Source organism: Nesoenas mayeri (genome assembly GCF_963082525.1).
Source record: "Nesoenas mayeri genome assembly, chromosome: 6".
NCBI lineage: Eukaryota > Metazoa > Chordata > Aves > Columbiformes > Columbidae > Nesoenas > Nesoenas mayeri.
Window position 1 is genome coordinate 25,160,227 of NC_137545.1, and position 21,512 is coordinate 25,181,738.

Below are 21,512 nucleotides of genomic sequence, written 5' to 3' on the forward strand. Positions count from 1 at the left end.
ATAATTCTGTTAATTTTGAAATAAGCTGATGCAGAAGCAGAACATAGATATGTATTATAAACAGTGAGGTTTAACTAGAAAGACAGAACATCAGATCATGTATTTTAAAGAAGTCTACTAGCTGACAGGGGGTTTTTTGTTCAAATAAGGATTGGTGTTATTTTGAAATACTGAAACTGAAGTTTGTGGAGAATTGTTTCATAGTTATTAGTAATGTGTAAGTTGGAGCACTAAAGTGTAATAGAACAATCCTTTGTAGATGTCAAAGGAAAGTTTGGTACAGAGAATATAGTTACTTTGAATACAGTATGGCTGGAGAGCTGATGTTTTCAACTACAGAACTGACTGTCATGTCTAGTGACTGAACAGAGCACTTAGTCCTCCTTTTGTGTCCTATTTTTTTTTTTTTTATAAATAAGCAGATTTAAATGCAGTAGGGTCTCGTGCTTTTTACCAATCTGTAGCACAGTAAATCAAAAAGCAAAATACCTGCTACAAGTAATGCAGCACTCTCTCCGGTACCACCCAAAGGGTAATGACACTTGTTTGAAGTCTTTACAGCATTGATGAATAAGGGAAGAACAACTGACATCATCTGCCTGGACTTGTGCAAAGTGTTTGACACTGTCCCACACAAAACCCCTGTCTCTAAATTGAAGAGACATGTACTTGATGGATGGGCCACTCGGTGGATAAGGAATTCGCTGGATGGTCACACTCAGAGTTGGGATCAACAGCCTGATGTCCAAGTGGAGACCAGTGATGAGTGGTGTTCCTCAGGTCAGTGTTGGGACTGGCGTTGTTTAACATCTTTGTTGGTGACATGGACAGCAGGATTGAGTGCACCCTCAAGTTTGCTGACAACACCAAGCTGTGCAATGTGGTCAACATGCTGGAGGGATGGGATGCCATCCAGAGGGACCCTGACAGGCTTGAGAGGTGGACCTGTACAAACCTTATGAAGTTCAATAAGGCTAAATGCAAGGTCCTGCATGTGGGTTGGGGCAATCCAAAGCACAAATACAGGCTTGGTGGAGAAAGGATTGAGAGCAGCCCCGAGGTGAAGGACTTGAGGGTGTTGGTTAGTGAGAAGCTCAACATGACCCAGCAATGTGCACTTGCAGCCCAGAAAGCCAACTGTAACCTGGGCTGCATCAAAAGAAGCGTCATCAGCAGGTTGAGGGAGGTGATTCTCCCCCTCTGCTCCACTCTTGTGAGACCCAACCTGGAGTACTGCATCCAGCTCTGGAGCCCACTACATAAGGACATGGACCTGGTAGAGTGAGTCCAGAGGAGGGCCATGAAGATGATCAGAGGGCTCAAGCACCAGCCCTGTGGAGACAGGCTGAGAGAGTTGGGGTTGTTCAGCCTGGAGAAGAGAAGGGACTTTTTACAAGGGCATGTAGTGATAGGACAAGGGGTAATGGCTTTAAATTGAAAGAGGGTAGATTTACGTTAGATATAAAGGAGAGATTCTTTACTGGGAGGGTGGTGAGGCACTGTAACAGGCTGCCCAGAGAATCTGTGGATGCCCCATCCCTGGAAGTGTTTGAGGCCAGGTTGGATGGGGCTTTGAGCAACCTGGTCTAGTGGAAGGTATCCCTGCCCATGACTGGGGAGTTGGGACTAGATGACCTTTAAGGTCCCTTCCAACCCAACCCATACTATGATTCTGAGTACTAAGCAGGACTGACCTTCCTTAGCCTGTAATACTTTATATAATCACAGCCAGAGCAACAAGAACACTCTGAAGTACAGCACTGTACTTTTTCCCGTGCATGGAAATGTTAAAGAATGGGCTTGTATATATGATAGTGAACATCCAGAGGAGAAGTTGAAGCATATAATCAACCCAGGGCAGAGGGAGAATTATGTCCACAGAACCCACAGCTGCAACAGCTGTTAAAGAATAAATCTGGCCAACAGTGGCTATTTGCCAGTACTAGTGTACTTGGAGTACGAGTGCTGGTGTACATTAACCACTAGTGTACTTACTAATGGTTAATATATTTCTAGTTGAAAAAATAATTAATAAACTATTGTTAGACTCAGGATCTCATCATTTCCTCAGAGCTATATGTGTATGTCTGCCTGTTTGCTTCTTCCCCCCGCCCCCTCCACTATGTGATCCTAAAGGAGTTGGCTACAGTCACACTTCATCTGAAGTGGTAAAGCAAGAACAAATGAATTTATTTCACAGTTGTTTAAGGCTTTATATAGCTCTAACTTATCAAAAATACAGTGCAAATCATCTTTAAAATAGTTAAGCTGATTGCAATTTTCTAAATTAAACACTTGAACTAAACAGGGAGATGGGAGAAGGAATGTGGTGAGAGCTGCAATTGGTCACCTTGGTTAAACAACATGATTGATCCCATCAGCAGACACTATTCCATTTCTTCAAATGCTAAAAGCTAATTAAACACTTGTTTTCCGCAAGCTGAAGTGTATTTGGCCACACAAATGTGGATTACATCAGGGGACACCTGCAGCTACAAAGTGCGTGAAACAAGTCAGTCAGTCCCTATGGTATGTATGTGAAGCTGCTGCAGTTCTAAACTCCAGCACCTCAGTGATACAAAGAGCTGAAGCAAAGGCTGAGGAAGTGGATTGCAGATGGCTTCCCTTTTAAATTGTAGAGGGCTGGGAGAAAGATGGGCACCCAGGCAGCTGCACAGTTAGGTGCCTCACTGTCAAGGATTGGCATACTGTTAACCCTTATTAAAAACTGCAGTACTGCTGGAGTTATGGTGGAGTTGGGATGGTTGGAGTTGTGGTCTGTTGGGATGTGGCCAACACACAGTGGAGCTGCTGGTGGGCCCAGGTCTTGGAGCTGGCATGCTTGAACCATCTCCGGAATGATGAGGACTGACAGTTCTCTGATAGAGCCACTGTTTACTTGAGTCTCCCCTGACCAAGGTGTGGGAAGAGGAGAGCATTCTGATTTGTGTAGCTGCTGGTAACTCCGTGGTAAATCTCTTACACATGGCTGCGTAGGAGCTCTACCAGCATGCTCCTGTGAGCTTGTGTAAGAGCTCTAACAGGAGCCATCTTGAGAGACAGGTATGAGCTGTGTGCACAGAGTTCACCTTGGGCTGCCCAAGGGACCCTCAGAGGGGGAGGTTTGGGGGAAGTGGGCTTCAGAGCTCAATCTGCAAATGCTAGGTTTACTATTTTTTTTTTTTTTTTAAAACTAGCTGTGTCTGCTATTAACATCTTAAAAAAAATTCAAAACTAATTAAAAAAATGATGTATTCTAGCCTATCAGGTGTGTTTGGAAGTTCAATAGATGTAAAAGGCATATTGTTTGGTGCCCACTAAAGACCAAAGGCTGAAAAGGAAGCGTCTGCTAGACCGTATTGTCAGGAAAAGGAAGTAGATGAGTCTTTTCTTGTGTAACTGTTACATTAATTTAAAAACATAATTTGGTAGTGATGTGAAATGTAAGTTGCCTGATCATCAGTGGGGAAAGCAACATATCAGAAATCAAGCTGCAACCTAGCAGGAATGATTTTGTCTCAGGAAGTGGCGGGGGGGGTGGGGGGAGACAGTTAAAAGCAGCAAATATTTTAGATTAGATTATCAATCTGAAGAGTCAGAATTCAAAGGTAGATGGCAATTTGAGCAAAAGAAAGAATAAAACAAGAGTTATAAGACCTTTAGAAAACATGTCAAGAAAGATTAAAAGAACTGAAGTTGGTTTAGTGTAAAAAAAAAAAAAGAAAAAAAAAGGAAGACTGATTAGGATGACATAACCACATCTCAGCCAAAGTAGCTGCTACACTAAGACAAGTGATTAATCATTATATCTTCAAGCAATAGTCTGTTCCAGCTTCAGAGCATAATGAAAGAATGGTTGTGCTGGGTCAAACTGAAGGTTCATTTAGCCTGTTACCTGGCTTTTGACAATGATCAAAAATTCACGCCTAGGGAAAAACACAAGATTATAAAACAAGGAAATACCCCAAGTATGCTCAACCTTCAAAAATTTTTAGCTCTGAGAATGCTTAAGTGAAGATGGATTTCTATGTATTTAATAGTCTTCTTGTTCAAGAACTCAGCTACTCATTCCTTCAACTCCTGTAAACTTTGAGCAGTGACAGTATTGTGTGACAGGGAGTTCCTTGACTTAATGACACTCTGTCTGAAGAACTATTTTGTTGTTGTTGTGAACTTCCAATTGCTAATTTAATTTTATCCTCTTCTTTTTCTGAAAGAGACATTAACTCATCAATCACCATTAGTGCTCTCTGTGCCACTCATGTCTTTACATAACATAAGGGGCTGTACCACAGGCATTTGAGTCTTGTACACTTTTGCCATTTTATCTGTTAGTTGACATCGAGGTTTGTCAAAACAAAGCCGTAGGTCTGAGCACGCCTTATGATTCACTTCTCTCAGGATCTTGGGAAGAGGATAGTTTTCTCTTAACAACTTTTATTTTTCAAATCTGTTGCCTTTTGTGGCTATTTGCCACAGTGAGTCACCTGTAGGATACACATATCTTCTCTACAAGAATTTGAGAGGAATTTGTGTGTCACACTTCTAAAGAATCCACATATGTGATTATCTGATTCACAGATGATCATCTTGTTTCTCTGGTCAGTGAACGAAAAAGTTTAAAAACTTGAGGATGTGATACATAGGTTGCTCAATTTACTGTTACAGGTGTTCACTAGTTTGAACTTAAAATGTGATTCCTTTGGCCGCTAAAATGTGCCACCTTTACATGTGAAATTTCAAGCCATTTTTCTGGTAGGAATTTCTGTTGAAATCCACTACCAACATACTACGTTTGTTGAGAATACTCATCCAATCCTTCCGATTTATTCATTAGCAATTTTCCCAGGACATTATCAGGGCATAAATAAATAAGATTTCCAACAGTGAGATGAGACATGAAGAGCTTAACAACAACAACAAAGCCCTCGCCAAGCTCCTATTTATGCTACCTCCCACCTGAGCACAGAGAGCTGTTGCTCCCAAATGGATGGCAAGTCAGAACCCAGCATGGTAACATGGACCCTGCTGGGCAGGGCCCCGTCCCACCATCCCCAAGTGAGGGGGCAGGCTAGGCCTGGAGGTGTCAGCCAGGAGTCCAGATGGCCGGGCAAGTCCATAGTGAGGAGGAAAAGTCTGTGGCTCTGGGTGCAGCCCAGCATGTCCATGGCCAGACACAGGCATGGATGCAGCAGGAGCTGCAGCTCAAATGGGGACAAAGCACTACGGCATCAGATTGAGAGCAGCTCCCCAGGAAGCGCACAGCCCTGACTGCAGCCTCCCCACCCAGCTGCCTGAAGAGCTCTTCCCAAGGTCGCCAGCTGCAGGGGCCTGGCCGTGAGCTCAGGGAGCCGAATGCACAAGGCAGGGAGGATGTGCTTAGGGCCTTGATCCCTGGCTCTGATGGAAACTATGCCCCTGAGTGGATGGAGCTTACAGCAGTGTGATACTTGAGATATGCGAGAAAAGCATTTTGTTAGTGGATGCACGCCAGACCTAGCAGGAAAAGCAGGGAGCTGGGGGCAATTACTAACACTGCTGTGGTTTTCTCATTCCTCTTTGATGCCCATCCTCCAAACTGAATGCAGGAGGCAATATGGCCATAATTCATGCTCCCTCTCTCCTTTTTTAAAAATCATATTTTTACTACAGTCAATCACTATGCCAAAGGTTACTGTAAAGCATCAGTTGAATGTGCTTGCATGATGCACAATTTGCCTACAACTACAGGTAGCTGTCCAGAAATCTACAACAGGGAAAATGTTTTGCCTTTAGTTCAAATATTCTTTCTAGTCTGGCTTGCAACCCAACAGTGTTTTCTCCTGAAGTTTTTCTGCTGATTCATTACTAACTTACTTTGTATTGCAATGTTAAATTGAAACATGTTTCTTTAACTCTCTTTAAATGAACTACCTTTGTGGCAGTATTTTTAGATGGGTCTTTTGATGCCTTTTTAATGGTACATTAAAACTTAATGAATGCTGAGTAACAGTAGAATCCCTATGGAAGCACATATGGTATCTGCATTAATACTGAATGAATGCATAATGATCAGTAAAATTTCTATGATTTCCACATGAATCAACAATGATGAGCCACTTAGTGTTACACTCAATTACATCATGTTTAATTTATGTAGCATTGTTTGGACATTATGTTTAAAATGTCTTTAGTAAATCATTGAGACTCTAATTGAGTCTCCATTTTGGTGACAAATTGCACTGTAAACACTAAATTCAGTTTTTTACACAACAATTAATTGATGTTGAAGGCTGCTTGCAAAAGGTCAACAATTTGATACATTCTCACTATTACTCCCTGAAAAATGGAATCCTAGTATGAAAACAAATTGTGGTACCTGTTAAATTATTGCTGTTCCCTTAGTTCTGTAGCAGCCAGACATTGGAAATGCATTAATTCCCTGAACTCTGGAAACAATGACAATACCTCCATGGCTCTATATGACTGCTGCCAAGCAGATCAGAAGACCTTTTCAGGTCAGAGTAGCTTGTCCACATCTATGCAGCAGACTCAGAAGAGTTCTGCACAATGCCTGCATCACCGTGCTGACATACCACCTCTCACGTATTTGAGAGGCTCCTTCAGCACATCCATGACTCACCTGCAGAGCATATACAGCACAGCAAGGTCGACTAAGAGCTTTTGGAGAGTGCCCACACCACTGCTCAGGCAGAGGTAGCCCAAGAGGTGCTGAGGGAACCTCCACCAAATGCGGACACTGTCTTTCAGCTGTTCTCCCATCCTGTGCAGGATAAGGATGTGAACACTTACTCCCATGGTGTTGATTACTTAACAGCCTGTGCAGAGGAATATAATCTTGCCTCACTTCTAAAGCAAAAGCCTGAGGACCCACTACCTCACTTCATCCCTCCTGCTGTACCTTGTAGCACACTGAACACGGGCAGCTGGTTGCCTGGGCCCTGGGGTGAAGACTCTGTCAAAGGCTGCCAGTGGCAAGAGGACTGGCTGTAGCTGCCACCCTCCACTGAAGCCTTACACAGTAACTGCTGCAGAAACAGAATTTGGAGTGAAACAGGGCAGAGACTTATCAAAGGATGCTAAGTGAGACTTCATCTTTCCAGACCGGCTTCATGTGAAGACTAGAGCGATGCACATATCTGATCACAGTGAAAAATCCTAGCAGTAGATAAACTTTGTAACGGAAAATTTGAAATAAAATATGCATACTTCAAAACTCCCTAGGAATAATAAACTTGGCTTTCTGTTTTTTCCTGTCAGGTACTTCTAGCAGATAAGCTCCTGACACACTGTCAGGTTGTCTGCTTGAGGTGCTTTGGAGACATTCCAAGGTAGGTCTGTAAAGATTCATTCATAAAATAAGGCTGGGGTTGCATGTTTCGCTCAATCAGCTCAGTTACCTGAAGAGCCATCTGAACTTGTCTGACTTCTGTCAGAGAAGATACCCTCTTCCACTGCTCCAGAAGGAATCTTCCACTCTCTGCTCGCTCAAGTTGGTCCTGGTAGTTCAGGCCAGCAAGGTCTTATTAGGAGTCTTTTTGCGTTTAACTGTCAAATGGCTGTTCAATACACAGGGAGCTTGAGAGGTCTTGGCTTAGGGGAGTTTTTAGTTCTGAGAGGTTGTCTCGTCCAGATGTCTCAACAAGAAGGACTGAGGGGAAAGAGAACCAGGTTTGGAAACAAAATCTTATCAGTTATTTAGAAAAAAAATCCAACAATATATTTTCAGCTTCTGCAAATGTCCTGCGTTAGCTTCTACAACTAGCCACTGCATCCAGTTGCTTTAGTTTGTAGTTGATTTACCATCTGTGAGTATACAAAGTTGTCATTTTATTTTGCTGCTCTTTTTGATCTACTATGAGATTATCTGATAACTGGCAAGGCATGTAACAAACAGCTGACCAGCAACTTCGTTAGAAGATCTACCGACAAAGAACTTTATAATGATAATGATCATAACAATAGCTGCTCTCATTTCTCTGAATTGCTGAAAAATGCAAATTCAGACCTTTAATAATTGCAGCTCAGGCTTTCGTTTCTAACAGCAAAGTGAGAGAGGAAAAAATCTTTCCATCCTAAGAAGCTGTAAAAGAGGCTATCAGCTTTTTTTTTTTTTTTAATTATAATTCACTTCATTCTTATTAGAAGGCTTTAATAAATGAAGTAAAAGAGAGAAAAAGATACTTATGGAGAACCTTTTCATTTTGCTTTAAAAAGTCCTTTTTTGGCTTATGTTGATCATTTTAATGATTCTGTTCTCATAATTCCAGAATTCTATGCCATATTAATTTAATTCAGCTTTAATTTGAATTGAATATAATATTGGCTAGCTTGCTGGCTATGATGATAAAAATACATGTACTGCTTAAACAAAGTGTTTGAAATATATAAAATAATCTGAAATACACTTCTCTTCAATGTATGCCTAATAGATTTTAGCGAAGTAAATTCTTTCTAATTTGTTATGTAGATATATATTTTTTGAGTCCCCATGTAAGACTATTTTTTTTTAAATTAGAGGTAATGAGGTTAAAATATTACTATAGCCTTTGGGAATATCACCAATATAAGAAACAGTACAAGAAACTAATCGAATGTATGCCTTGAGCTACGTGATGACTGTACAGACAGACTTCACGGCAAATTAGATTTCCTTGACTAGTGTTGTGGTTACAGTGATATAATTCATGTTTCATAACTCTGAAGAAATAATGAAGACATTGTAACCAGAAATGTGTCAATTTGAATAAATTTATTATGAATTGCTTTGGTTCTAAAAGCTCCCAATATGTTATAATAGAAGCCTACGTTCTTGCCTGAGAGCCAGCCAAAGTATCTGTAGAAAATAGAATGGGTTTTTAATGTCTTAACAAATCATTTAATGGTAGATTTTCCCTTCAAATAAACAAAAGGAGAAATGTTCTGAAGGGACTGTGCTAATAAAAGAGGTTGGAATATACCTTTCTTTTAAAGCCACTTTGAAATTAGAATGTTTGGAACCCTTGTATTCTATTTAGATGGTGGCCTCTTAACTCACCACAGAAACTCAAAACAGTGTTAAAACTGTACATCCATTTTCACTTGAAACCAAGTTGCAATGAAGCAAAACAGCCCACGCAACACTTAACTCTCTTCACCCATTGCTGAACTGCAATTACATTTGGACTGAATGCAATATTCAACAGGCTACCTCCAGCTACAGTGAAAAGTAACTTTTCCAACTAAACCATGCAGGCTGGTGGAATGTAAATTGGAGTTTAGTTAAGGCACCATCTAACACTTGCACAAATACCATTTATCAGTTAGGAGGTTTCATGTATCACCTTTAGCTCCACATTCTGGCTTTAGTATGTTTTCTCAATCAGAGGCTTGGTATTGGCTCTGAGGCCATGGATTGACAACATACTAAAATGGGCTTGAGACCTTGAAGAATTGCCAAAGGAAGGAGAATCCTCAAACTCACTCTGTTAGTTCAAATTTAAGAGATTTTTTCAATGAGCTGAATTTTTACCAGCAGGCTTTTTACCAGGTCAGATACTGTCTGTCTTCCCACAGCCTGCATAAAGTCAGCACAGAAACATAAAGCTGCTACAGATGCTTTATCACGTGCTGTGGCTAATTTGACAGAAATGCAACTGTGTGCTTTTCTTTCTGTGGAATGGGTATGTCATCTTGAGTGATCCAGTAGCACAGAAATCCAGTTATGAGAAAGAATACCTACTTCGTGTCTTGTGTGGATTTATAGAAACGTGGACTTTATGAAAAGGGAACATATTAGTTCAGTAGTTCTTCTTAGATGGTAGAAGTTCAAGTGGGTTAGCAGTCTGAACACTGCATTATGATTGTTTTACAAAATAAGTTCAAAGAATGCAAAAAAACCCCATGTATTGCTTCCTCGTATTTGAATTCTTGGACAATTAAATTAATCAATCTAAATTTCTGGAACTGACGGAGAACACTGAAGGTTGAATTTAAAAGAGTTGACTTGCTATAACAATTTTCGTAATTTTAGATGCGATCTCACTTGTACCCCTGCTTCAGATACATCAGGTGTTAGATTTCTTTCAAGTCTGCTGCAAATTATTTATCAACCTGTTCAGTAGTCAGTATTTTTCTGATTACACCCTACCCCAAGGGAAAATTTGTAAGACTTTTTGATTAAGTAGAATTTACAGGGCCCCCACACATAACACAATTGTCTGGAATTATCTTGTATGTTATTATTTGTGTATTGTGTAATATCTTCTTCATAAATACTCAGAAGTGAACTAGAAGGTTTCTTATATTCAGTGTAATGAAATTGTTCTATTTGTCATGATAAAATTAGGACTATTAGGAAAAAATCACTACTAAACAACTCCAAAGCACAGCTTCAGTAAACATGAAACCAAAGGAAAAGGTAATTTTTCTCCAGCTCAAAGGAAAATCACCTTTTTGACCAGATTTAAAGCTGACTTATTGTCAGGAGTACTGAAGTATTAATACATTTTATGGTTTTTATTTTTAGAAACAAGAAACCGTCATTATAGTTACAAAGAAGGGCAGCCTGGTTGTTAGAGTACTAATCCTGGACTCAGAGTTTGCATTCCTTAGCCACAAATTCCATTAGATCTTGAGAAAATCACTTAGCAAATTAATTGCATTGTCTAATTTTCAACAGCTGAGCTGCTTATGTCAGAAGACAGGTTTCCCATGTAGTCAGACAAAACAAAGTTATTCTGGGATGGCTGTCAGCACTAAAACTCTGATGTGTTTTTCACTTGACCTCTGTAGTTTTCTGTTTCTCTCCATGGAATTTCTATGCCTCTATGTTAAATAGCCAACCTAACTTGGTATCCTGTCTAAAATCAGGTACTCTGAACACCCACTTAGGGTTAATTCTTAAAAATATTCAGGCACACACAGATGCAAACGGTTATTCATCCGTATGAAGGGAATAAATACATTAAAATGTTAGGTGCACTGATGTGATAATTAGGTTCATAATGAGTGCTGAGATTGTCGTTGTTAGATAGAGTTCCTGAATTACAGACATTTGCATTAATAACCTTTTAATAACTTCCAAGTAGTCAGCACAATGTTTTAAAAAAACCATGAACAGTAGGTTGGTTTTTCAAAGGTTTATTAAATAACTCATTCCCTGAATATAGACTTCTTAGAAAAGCTCTTGAGACAGAGCAAATGCTCCTTCTCTGTGTAAACTATGTGGGATTAATTAATTCCAAAGAGTACAGAGTACTAGATGTCCTACCAGGTGATGTATTAAAATGGTGGCAGATATGTTACCATACAGTGGCACTACCTCAGGAATTCCAGCTGGTTGGTTAAGTTTGTGGGTTTTGTTGTTGTTGCTTGGGTTTGTTTGTTTGTTTTTGTTTGTTTAAATTTATTTATTTATTTATTTATTTATTTATTTATTTATGTCATTTGGGAGGAACGTAGTGATTCCATCATTAAGGTTCAGCAGTGCTTTCCATTTCAGAGCCCATTTTCAAGGCATTCTAAATTGCCTATGCACAGGTAGAGTGATTTGGAAATTGCTTTGCTCAATGAGAGCTGGTGAGAATTTGAGGCTGCAAATTTGGGCTAAAGTATTCTAGTGATTTTGGAATGTAGATATTCTTCCTCCTCTCACACATGTGCAGATATGCAAACAATCACGTTTTAAATTTCTTACTATTGCCAGAATTAGAGAAAAATTTCCTTAGATTCAATGAAAGCTTCCAAAATCTAATTGTGCAATGCAGTATGTCTGAAGTTACTAGACTTTCATTTTGTTTTCTAAAGTCATGGACAGTTGATTATGAGCTGCATGTTAGGGAAACCAGAATATAAACAATATCAGTGAAATTCACGTGCCTAAATACAAGCATCTGGTGCCATATTTAATATCCAAGTATATCTGAAACATCCACACTGGGCTGTAACATGACACAGGAAGAACAGGAAATACATGCCTTCTTAGGGCATAGTAGAACAGGTATCTAAATTGGTATTAGATGCCCGGATTTAGGTAAACAAATCTCTATACATCAATTTTTCAAAATATGTAATTAATTTTGTCTTTAAATTTCATCTATCAGTGTTGTACTCTGATAACAGAAGCAGAATGCTGCCTGCCTTGAGTCTGACCAGGTATGTTGTTTCTTTTTGCCCAGAATAACTCTACATCTCCATTCTTCTTTGCATACATCTGGTGGCTCTTACTGTGCTTTGTACAGAAAAGGTACTATTGCTTCAGTGTCCTTGGCAGCAGCCCAGAAATAGCTGAGACTTATGAGTGATGTGGCTGGTTGTGAAAAGTCATTTTAGCTCTGCATTTCTTGGTGTTGTGGTGTTTTTTTGTTTGGTTCGTTTGTTTTTGTTTTTTTTTTTCTCTTTGTCCCCTTCCCCCTTAAAGCTTGTATTTTGTTTCCCACTCTATAAAGTGAGTAGTGCTATAGGATCTTGAATCTGTTTTTCCAACAACTCACATTACGGAAGTGGAACTTCTGTGTGCTGGCTAATCACAAAGAGTACCAGATAGCATAGTCACCTGCACGCTTCCCTCCACAATAGTTAGAAGTTTGGGTGCAGTATTCTGAAGGTATATGAGGTCAGAAGTTATGTTCTTTGTGTAAGGTGAAGTTCTAGAAAAAGGACTGTAAAAACTATCAGCAGTACTCTGTTGTTGTGAAACATCACATGTTTATCTAAATATTTGGTCTCTTATGTGATGTTTAAAATTTACCAGTAGCTATTTCAGAGGAACTAATAAAGCATTAAATATTACAAATATTTACAAGGGATTAATAAGAACAGATAAATGTATTAAAGGAAAAATGTTCCTTCCATTAAAATGCTGTTATTACAAATGTTTGGCACTGCTAAATCAATTCCCTGAGACTCATCAATTTAGTTCCACAAATACCCGTAGCAGTATATTATGCTGTTCATTCATCCACTACATCTAGTCCAGTAGATTTAGACCCATTAGATGAAGACCTAGCTTCTATGATATTCACCCTGGACTATTACAGGTCCCCCTAGGAGAAACTTTGTGCCTTATAGAAGTTTAAGGTTAGCCCACGCAGATTGCAACATCTAATACATGGTTCACTATAGATGCAGCTGAATGATTGATTTAATACAGCCTTAGTGTAAGGGAGCAGAAGCCAGCATGTCACATTGTCTGACCTGTATCTCACAAGCCCTACATGCTACCCAGTCAACCCTGTGCTGAACCTAATTATTTGTTTTTAGTTACAACTACTTTTCAGAAATCATAAACTCTTTATTTGCTTTAATCGATTTGAAGGGTATCATTCTCAAAACCCTGCATAGAATTTAATTCTGTTTTTGTGTTGCAGTGTAAGGCAAAATTCCAGTCTGGGGATGTTCTCGCCTGAGGACAAAGCTGCCACAGGGAATCACAGAACTTGCTATTGAAATAGCAAACACTGTTGTCAAAGCTAGCAATAAAATCCATCCCCCTACTCACATTTCATATGCAAGTACTCACGCTTTTCAACAGGTAAAAAATTCCAAGCCCAAACCAAATACCAACAGAAAACACAGTGCAAATCCACTTCTTGATAGCAAGTGCAGAAGAGGAAAACTGAACACCATAGTATTACTGTGCTGTTGTTTGTGCACGTGAATGCAGAGGGAGTTTTAGATCAGGTTGAAAAGCAGCTTCTGGAAACTATTGAGACTGGCAGTACTGATTTATTCCCTCGGAACCTTTTCCCATCTGCAATAAAAGATACACATTTTAACAGTAATTCTAAACTTAATATTCAGTGTGAGCTGCCTCACAAAACATTCAACCACAGATAATAAGAGGTATGCACTACTGCCAAGAAGTTAGGGAGTGATACCTCATTGCAGAAATTTGGCTCTCTTGAAGTACTGCCCAAACAGATGGGCCAGTTTTCAGAGTTAAAAATGGGCTTTTGAAATGCTCAAGAAGGTGCAAGGGTGTAGGGCTTTTTGTATAAGTACCACAATATGTGTTCTACATATTGTAAATTTATTGAGATAATAAATACATGTAAATTACAAATTCAGGTTTATATCTAGGGGCGTGTCATTTTTACTGGACAAATCACTTTTTTTTTTTTTTTTTTTTAAAGTGATCCTCTGTATCATTATATTTGATGCACTTAATTTTGGGGTGATTATAGAGAAAACATTGTATTAAGAGACAAGACACGCCTGGATATAGCCTTGCACTGGAAAAACTAGCTATTCCTGTGGCTGCAATCTAGTACTTCAGCAGAGATAATTCTTTCCTTTGCTACTGCAGCTATGACAGAAGATGGTGTAAAGTTATGATATTAGTTCTCTTAGTGTAACCATCTCTAAGAAATTACAGTGAAGCTTTTAATGGTAAAGCCATTATACATATAAAACCACATGGCAAATATCTTGATAAAAGCAAGGAGGGATGTGTGAAAGGGTGAAATTAAAAAATCCAACAAAAACCCTATACAGTTTTCAGAGATAATCACAGATAGCTTGGATTTTTTAAACCTTCACTTTGTCAGTAATAACTGTGAAAGTCTACTCTAATTAAATGCTTAATTTTGTCACATTAATCAAGTGCTGTGGTTCTAAATAGCACACAGGCTTTTGAGAACTGAAAAGCTTGTTTTTCTGTAAGTGGGGTGCATACTGAATAGCCTGAATCTGTTGGGGTGTTTCTCAATATATACTTTTAATTTTACTTGATAAATACCTGGGCCTAATTAGGGCTAACAAAAATAAAAGAGAAAACAAAACTACCAAGTTAAGGACTGAATAATGTCCAGAAATTTAGTTTTAGGGAAATATAAGTCTTAGAACAAGGACCACCGTGCTGCAGCAGCAGATCAAGTATCAAAAACCAGGCAGCTTAGGTATATTTATAATAAAATAGGAAGGCAAGTCACATAGCTCAACAAATATTTTGGTGTCAGGACTTTGCAGAAATCTGATAGCCTTTTAATACCAACACCATTAATTGGGTTCTTACTTGTTCAAAGAAAGAGTTAAAAAGGTTATACTTGAACAGAGTCGAGGTCAAATGCTCTCAGATATCTCTAGCCAAGCTCAGGCAATCATTTTATCCATACAGTTGTTTGCAAGGAGAGACAGTAAGTCAGCAGAAACTTTAGTTTCACATTCCCTTGCACCTACGCAATGTTTCCAATGCCACACTGGAACAATTACTGTGCCTCAGTTTTCAAATGACTGTATTTTTCTCATAAAATGCTATTCCCACAGAAAGCAGTGAAAGCATCAAGCATCAGGACAGACTATGAGACGTAGAAAAGAATTTTTTAAGTAATTTTGTTTCTTAAATTACTACATTAAAGCGAAATTATAATAGCATTACTTTTTTATTGATCTTTCCAATAAATAGCATTTTTACTGTCATGACTCATTAGAAACCTAGTGAAGTTATTTTGAAACATAGAAGTATTCAATTTATTTGCTAATATTCCTTCTGTTTTTTATTTGCTTGCCATTTTAAAACAATTACATGACTAAGCCGAAGACATAAAGACATACCATGTATGTCAGGTGGCAGCACAAGTTGCACAGACTGGGTGAAAAGACAAAACCATATTTTTGTTTTCTTGTCTTTTTAAAATGTTGATTAATATCAGCATACAACTGCTCAGTTTTCTACCTAGAGCACCTACACCAGCTCTTCTTCTTTCTAGTCTTCTCAAGATAGTGAGGTTTAATGTGCCACACTTATGCCAGTGAATCAATTAGGCAAAAAAACCCCAGTGGTGAGGTCTGTGCAACTGTGTAAAAAGATAGCTGTTTGCTGGCAATGAGCAAACCCAGTCATTCATCTGACATTCATCTGTAAAATTCCAGATACGTTTGCTAGTCTCTGTATATAAAATTGTTAATCAACTTGCACGTCTGCTGTCAGCAGAGAATGAGCTGTTCAAAGGACAAGGAATCCTTCATTTCATTGAAAATAAATGTCCTGCAAAATCTTCTATGACTCAGCCAAAATGAAAACTGTATTGCTTGTATGCCTGAAAACTCTTTCTTCAGAATTGAAATTTTTGGCCTGTGTGTGAGTTCTTCAGTAGGTTCAAGAAAACAGCAAAGCACGTGTCCCAAAACAATATGTATTTTCAACGGTCTGATGTCACAGGTACTGCCCCCAAGTACAACCGGAAGGTTTGTCCACAGAGTTGTTTCTACAGGGGGCTGGGCTCTAATTATTTGACATTTTACCAAGCTGACTGACTTGGACGATTTTACCCACTCTGCTTGGTGCCACCAAACTGTTCTTCATACAGGGAGGGGGTATTTTTGATTTCGCAACAGGATGATCGCTGGCAAGGATGGCTACAGAATTGCCACATTGGATTTCGTGTACATAAGGCAGAGCAGGACCTGTTTTCCCCAGTGGCTCAGGCTGCTGTGGAGGAGCCCAAGGTTCGAGGCCTTTCCACTTTCTGCTCTTATTGGAGCTGTGGCTGACGCCGAGTCCTGGGTCCAGCTGCTGCTTCTTTGCACACAGGTAACTGGTTTGGCCCCTGGCCTCGTTCACCCCTCATTTCTCCAAGGCGAAGCCAAAAATTCCCTACGTCGCAGAGCAGTGGGGCAGCTCCGTTAATGATTTGTCAAGGCCCTTATACAAGTGCCAGGTCCGTCCGCGGGAGCGCGGCTGAGCCCCGTTGCGCATCGCTGAGCGACGGGCCGGCGCTGCCCGGGAGGAGGTTCCCGGCCACCCCGGGCAGGGCCGCGTCACCGCCCCGCTCAGGCGAAGGGGCCGAGGGGCGCGGCGAGCAGCGCCCGGCAGCGCTGGCCCGTTGGGTCGCTCGGCGGGGCAGCCCGGGCCGCCACCTCCCCTCAGCCGCCCCGACCTCTGTGAGGCGCGTCCGGGTGAAACCGCGGCTCAGGTGCCGGGGCCGCACACCTGCCAGGGCCCGCCCCGCCCTGCCGCCGAGGAGCGGAGGTCTTCCCCGCCTCGGTGCGGGGGAGGCAGCCGGCAGGGCGCAGCTCGGCTCCCGCCCGCTCAGCGCTGCCTCCCCGTCGCAGCACGGAGCCGGCGGCCGCCCGCCCCCGCCCGCGCACGTGTGCCGGGGAAGACGCTCGGTGCCGCTCGCCGCCCGGGCGGCGCTTCCCCCCCCCCTCCTCCGCAGCGGAGCGGAGAGCAGCCTCCGCCCGACAGCGCCGGGGCCGCTCGCCGACGTGCCTCCCGCGCGGGCGGCCGCGCAGCCAGGACGTCGCCGCGGCCGATGGCTGCCCCGCTGCCCGGTGTGCCGCGCGGTGCGGGGCGGGCGGCGGAGCCCGCGAGTGGCGGCCCCCGCGGCGCGGCGCGCTCCCCCTGCCCGCTTCCCCGCCCCCCTGCGGGGGACCCGCCGCCCTCGCCCCCCGACAGGTAAGGCCGGAGCCCAGGAAGGCGCTGGCAGCCCTGCTCGCTCCCTCGAGGGGCCGCCTGCTGCCGTCTAGGGGCGGGCGGGCGTCCTGCGGGCGGGCGTCCTGCGGGCGGGCGTCCTGCGGGCGGGAGCGCGGGGCCGGCGGGTGCGGCAGCGGCGGCTGGGGAGGGGACGGAGCGGCGGGCGGGGGCGGCCCGGCCCGGGACTGGCCCGCTCCTCTCTGGAACTCAAAAAGTTATTTCCCGGCCATGCAGACACTTCGCTCCGCCGCGGATGCGTCTCCCCCCTGCTCGTTGTTGGTTTGTTTGTTTTTTTCTTCTGCGATTTCCCGGTTTGAGGTGACCGAACCGAGCCGCTACTCTCTCGGTGCAGTGTCTCGTAATGTTCGTGAGATAAACGGCTTCCCCGTTAGCGATGCTGCTGTGGTTGCTATCAGTGATGTGCACCTTGTGTTCCTAACCTCTCAGGCTGTTCCCTAAAGGCATTGGTCTCTTCTTAGTAAAGGAAGCTGTGAGCTAGCTTGTTCATGAAGCATCTGATCAGTTTTGGTGGACTGAAGTTTAGAAAATCTCAAAATACTGTACACAGGATTTTTCACTCCTTCTTAATGCTAAATATCACTTTAAATGAGTGTTTGGTGAGGATATCCAGAATGTAAAGCATCTTCATTCTGCATTGTTACCTTACTATGATGGGCTTCCCTGCTTCATACCAATTAGTATGTGAAACCTGGAATGATAACAGTGAAGGTAATGAAAAATATTAAACTTGGAGCCATCAACTCGTAGAAAAATCTGATTATATGTTGGCAGACTCACATACTTGGGGTACTTGGGTACTACTCTTCAAATGAAATCAACTAGACAAAAGTGCTACTCAATATTTTACGTGAGAAAACCATGCACTGTAATGTACCCAGCAGTCTAAACAACCACATTATTATTGTGATACTTTAAACCAGCATGTAACTAAGCTTTTCAGCAAGTACAACAGTGGTTATCTTCACTGTTACAAATACTGTTTGGTGATACTTAGGGTGCAATCAGATTTATGTAACCTGCAACTACTGAGACTTTTTTTTTTATGATGGAGCTATGGAGATTCAAATACAAAAGTAACTGAAACCAGAAATGAGTGTATTGCTTTGCACTATTTTGTCTTGTCTGTCGCTTTCATTCCTGCTTCTAGGAAAAAAAGTTTCCATTTGTTTAAAATAAAGTTGTGATGTACTCAGGAAGTGTTACTGAGAAGTTACATGCATCCACTGTTGTAATATGTGTACATAAGGAATGCCATGAACACAGGGACAACAAAATATTTACTGTTGTCCTTAGGAGCCAATATAAATATATCTGTGCTCTTACTCTGCAAAGACACATATTCAGACAACTTTATATTTGGAGCTGAATACTTGGATTGCTTTCAAGTAGTGTTAAGCACTGTATGTTAATAGATTCAGCCTACTGATTTAAAAAAATAACTGCACAAAACAGCTAATTGCTGCAACCAGGAAGCATCGTGTTATTAGTGCTTTAGTATTTCAGGCATTGTGGATGAATATTGCAATTTTAACAGCAGTTGTTACAATTATGGCTTGATATATTTTTATTTTGTTGAATTAGGAGAAAAAAGAAAGATGACAATATTTTGGAGATCCCATCAATTCCAAATCCTTTTCCTGAACTGTGTTGTTCTCCATTTGCATCAGTTTTGTCAACCAGTCTGTTGCCCAAGGCAACTTCAAGAAAAAAACAGGTAAGATTTATAAGTTATTATTTGACAAATTCTAAATTGGTTTCATGAAAGCTTGAGGAAAATCCCAGTTACCTGTTAAGTTATTTTTCTAATAAAGGTGTTCCATATTTCTGTAATTTGGTGAAATTTTCTCTGTAGGTCGTCGATGATTGTAGAAAATGAGGTTTCAGAATCTGTGACTTGAGGCGTGACTGTTCTTTCAGGGAGCCTACATGTGACTCTGCAAAATTTTCGGGTAAAGCAGAACCAGGGGGCAGGCAGGCAGTACTTTATGTCCTTAAATGAGAAGTTAATTTCTTTCTCTTCCTCCCCACCTCCAATTACTGTCATCAGAGCTATAGCACGGAGGGTTTTAACAGTCACTGAGCAGCTTCTTTTGTCTGAAGGTCTAATTTTGCCAGGATAATTGAATAAAACCAAAATTGATGGGGAAGGAGCAATTGCTGTGTACATGGCTATATTTTATATGCATGTGTTTTTATGTGTGTGTGGCTGATGTTACTGTATTTCCATAACTACCTTAAACTATAAACCAAGGGAAGTTCTGAGTGGACAGACAGGCCTGGCAGTGCTCTTAGTACTGTTCACATACAGTGTATTTATTATCCTGAGCAGGGGTAGAGATTAAAGAGGAAAAGTTTTCAGTTAATGGAGATTACTGGGCTGAAGATCTGTTTCACGCTGAGAGTTTACCTGTCTCATTTCTCTTGTCTTGAGACTGGAAAGCATTCTGACAAGGAGCACCTCTCAGATGAAGGGTTCTAACTCCCTCATGTTATCTTTTTTGGTGGTCTCTGAGATCCATAGCTTAACAGTTTTAGGGGCAATATTGGAGGTATAAGAACTTACACTGCTGCTGCTTATTCAGTTTTTAGATTTGCATTAAGAAATTGACTGGAAGTTGAAGTTCCTTGTAGTTGTGTTAACTTTTCTGAAGCTGACCAGCCTTGTCTGTTTCTCTGCACCTGCCAGATGACTTTACTAAGGAAGTCATCTTTTTCCAGCACCTTAAGGAGGAATCTTCTCCCCTCTTCTCCAGTGAAAAACTTTTATATGTCTGAGAAACTGAATCTATCTGACTATGTTTTGCATGTTCTCTGAAAATAGCTATGGTGCCTTTCTAGACTACTTTTATTACTTTTAGTTCTTTCCTACAACAGCAATACTAATCTGAAGCATTTCTGGCCAGTGCGTATCTAAACTTTGCAAATGCAGTGTGATAAAATTGTGCTAGTTTTGTCCTTGGGAAGGTGGAAGCATTGGCTGTCTCTGCAGAGGCAGGAAAAACACTGAATTGGTAGCATTATCTTTCAGGACATAAAGACTAGAAGTCACGTTTGAAAAATTAGTTTAAATGACTCATGTTGCTGGCTTAAATTGCACTCATTGTGGTAATCTTTGTTCTTGCAACTGGAAAGTAGATTTCCCAAGCACGATTTAACACACAGAGGTCAACAATTTGCTTTTGTGGCCTGTCATGTTTGAAATTACTGACTGGCTTGATCAGTTAAGCCAGCTAAGCGTTAGCTTCAACCTCTCAGAAGCTGAAGTTCACAGCTTTGCTGATTTCACTTCTGTTTCTTCATAAAGCGTCTTGTCCTACCTTTGTGACCATTACTGCACACAGTCCTTCCATTTCTGCTGGTTTTCCATTTAAAAAGGCAGTGCTCTCCATGGTCAAAGGAGGATCAAGAGCAACTGTTTTGTTGACAGAAGTGAGCTAAAATAATAATGGTGTCTGTGGAGGGCCCAATCCATTTTCCAGTTACCAGCAAAACTGAGAGGAGTCTTCCTGTTATTTTCTGAAGTCAGTGTAACAAGGCCTTGGTTTCTGCCAGCCCTTTATGGCCAGTGCAGGAGAAATGGTACTGGGCTATTTAGACCCTTTGTCAGACTCAGCATGACTGTTGTAAAGTTCTTCGTCCGAAGTTATTAAAAGTTAAGGTGAAATGGCAACTGTTCAGTTAAATGTCTATCTTTGACATTCAGGTTGAAGAATTCTCATATGTTTATAAAATTAATTAGGTTTAAAAAGGAAAGGGAGGGAATGTTAAGCAGGTGCGCAAAGAGAAATGAACTGGCCGTGACTTTGACTTCCCACAGTTGGCTGTGGAGGCTGTGCTTGGAAATGTTGTTTTTTCCACCCCATGTTCTTATTTTGCCAACTTCATAACAGCTCTGTCTGCAAATGCCTTATCTATGTACAAAGATTTCATTTAATATAGCCCCCTAGGTCATGCATATTACTGCTACAGTTTGATGGTTTCCTAGCTCTTCAGAGAAACCAGCTACAATTAAGGACTTTTTTCTTTTTTTAATAGTGTTGGCAGCTGCCAGATTTTTTTCTGTTGCCTCTCTGATGATCTACATATGTTTTCAGTG

General features: G+C 41.2%; 1 protein-coding gene across 1 annotated transcript in view; it reads left to right on the forward strand.

Moving 5' to 3' along the window:
* Positions 1-17,234: 17,234 nt before the first annotated feature.
* Positions 17,235-21,512, forward strand: part of GRB14 (growth factor receptor bound protein 14) — a gene marked incomplete at both ends in the record, with an annotated part of 64,053 nt that continues 59,775 nt past the window's right edge. Inside the window, 2 exons of the mRNA XM_080347146.1 lie at positions 17,235-17,377; positions 18,998-19,130. Coding sequence (XP_080203272.1) covers positions 17,235-17,377; positions 18,998-19,130 — 276 coding nt within the window. The remainder of the gene's footprint in view (positions 17,378-18,997; positions 19,131-21,512) is intronic.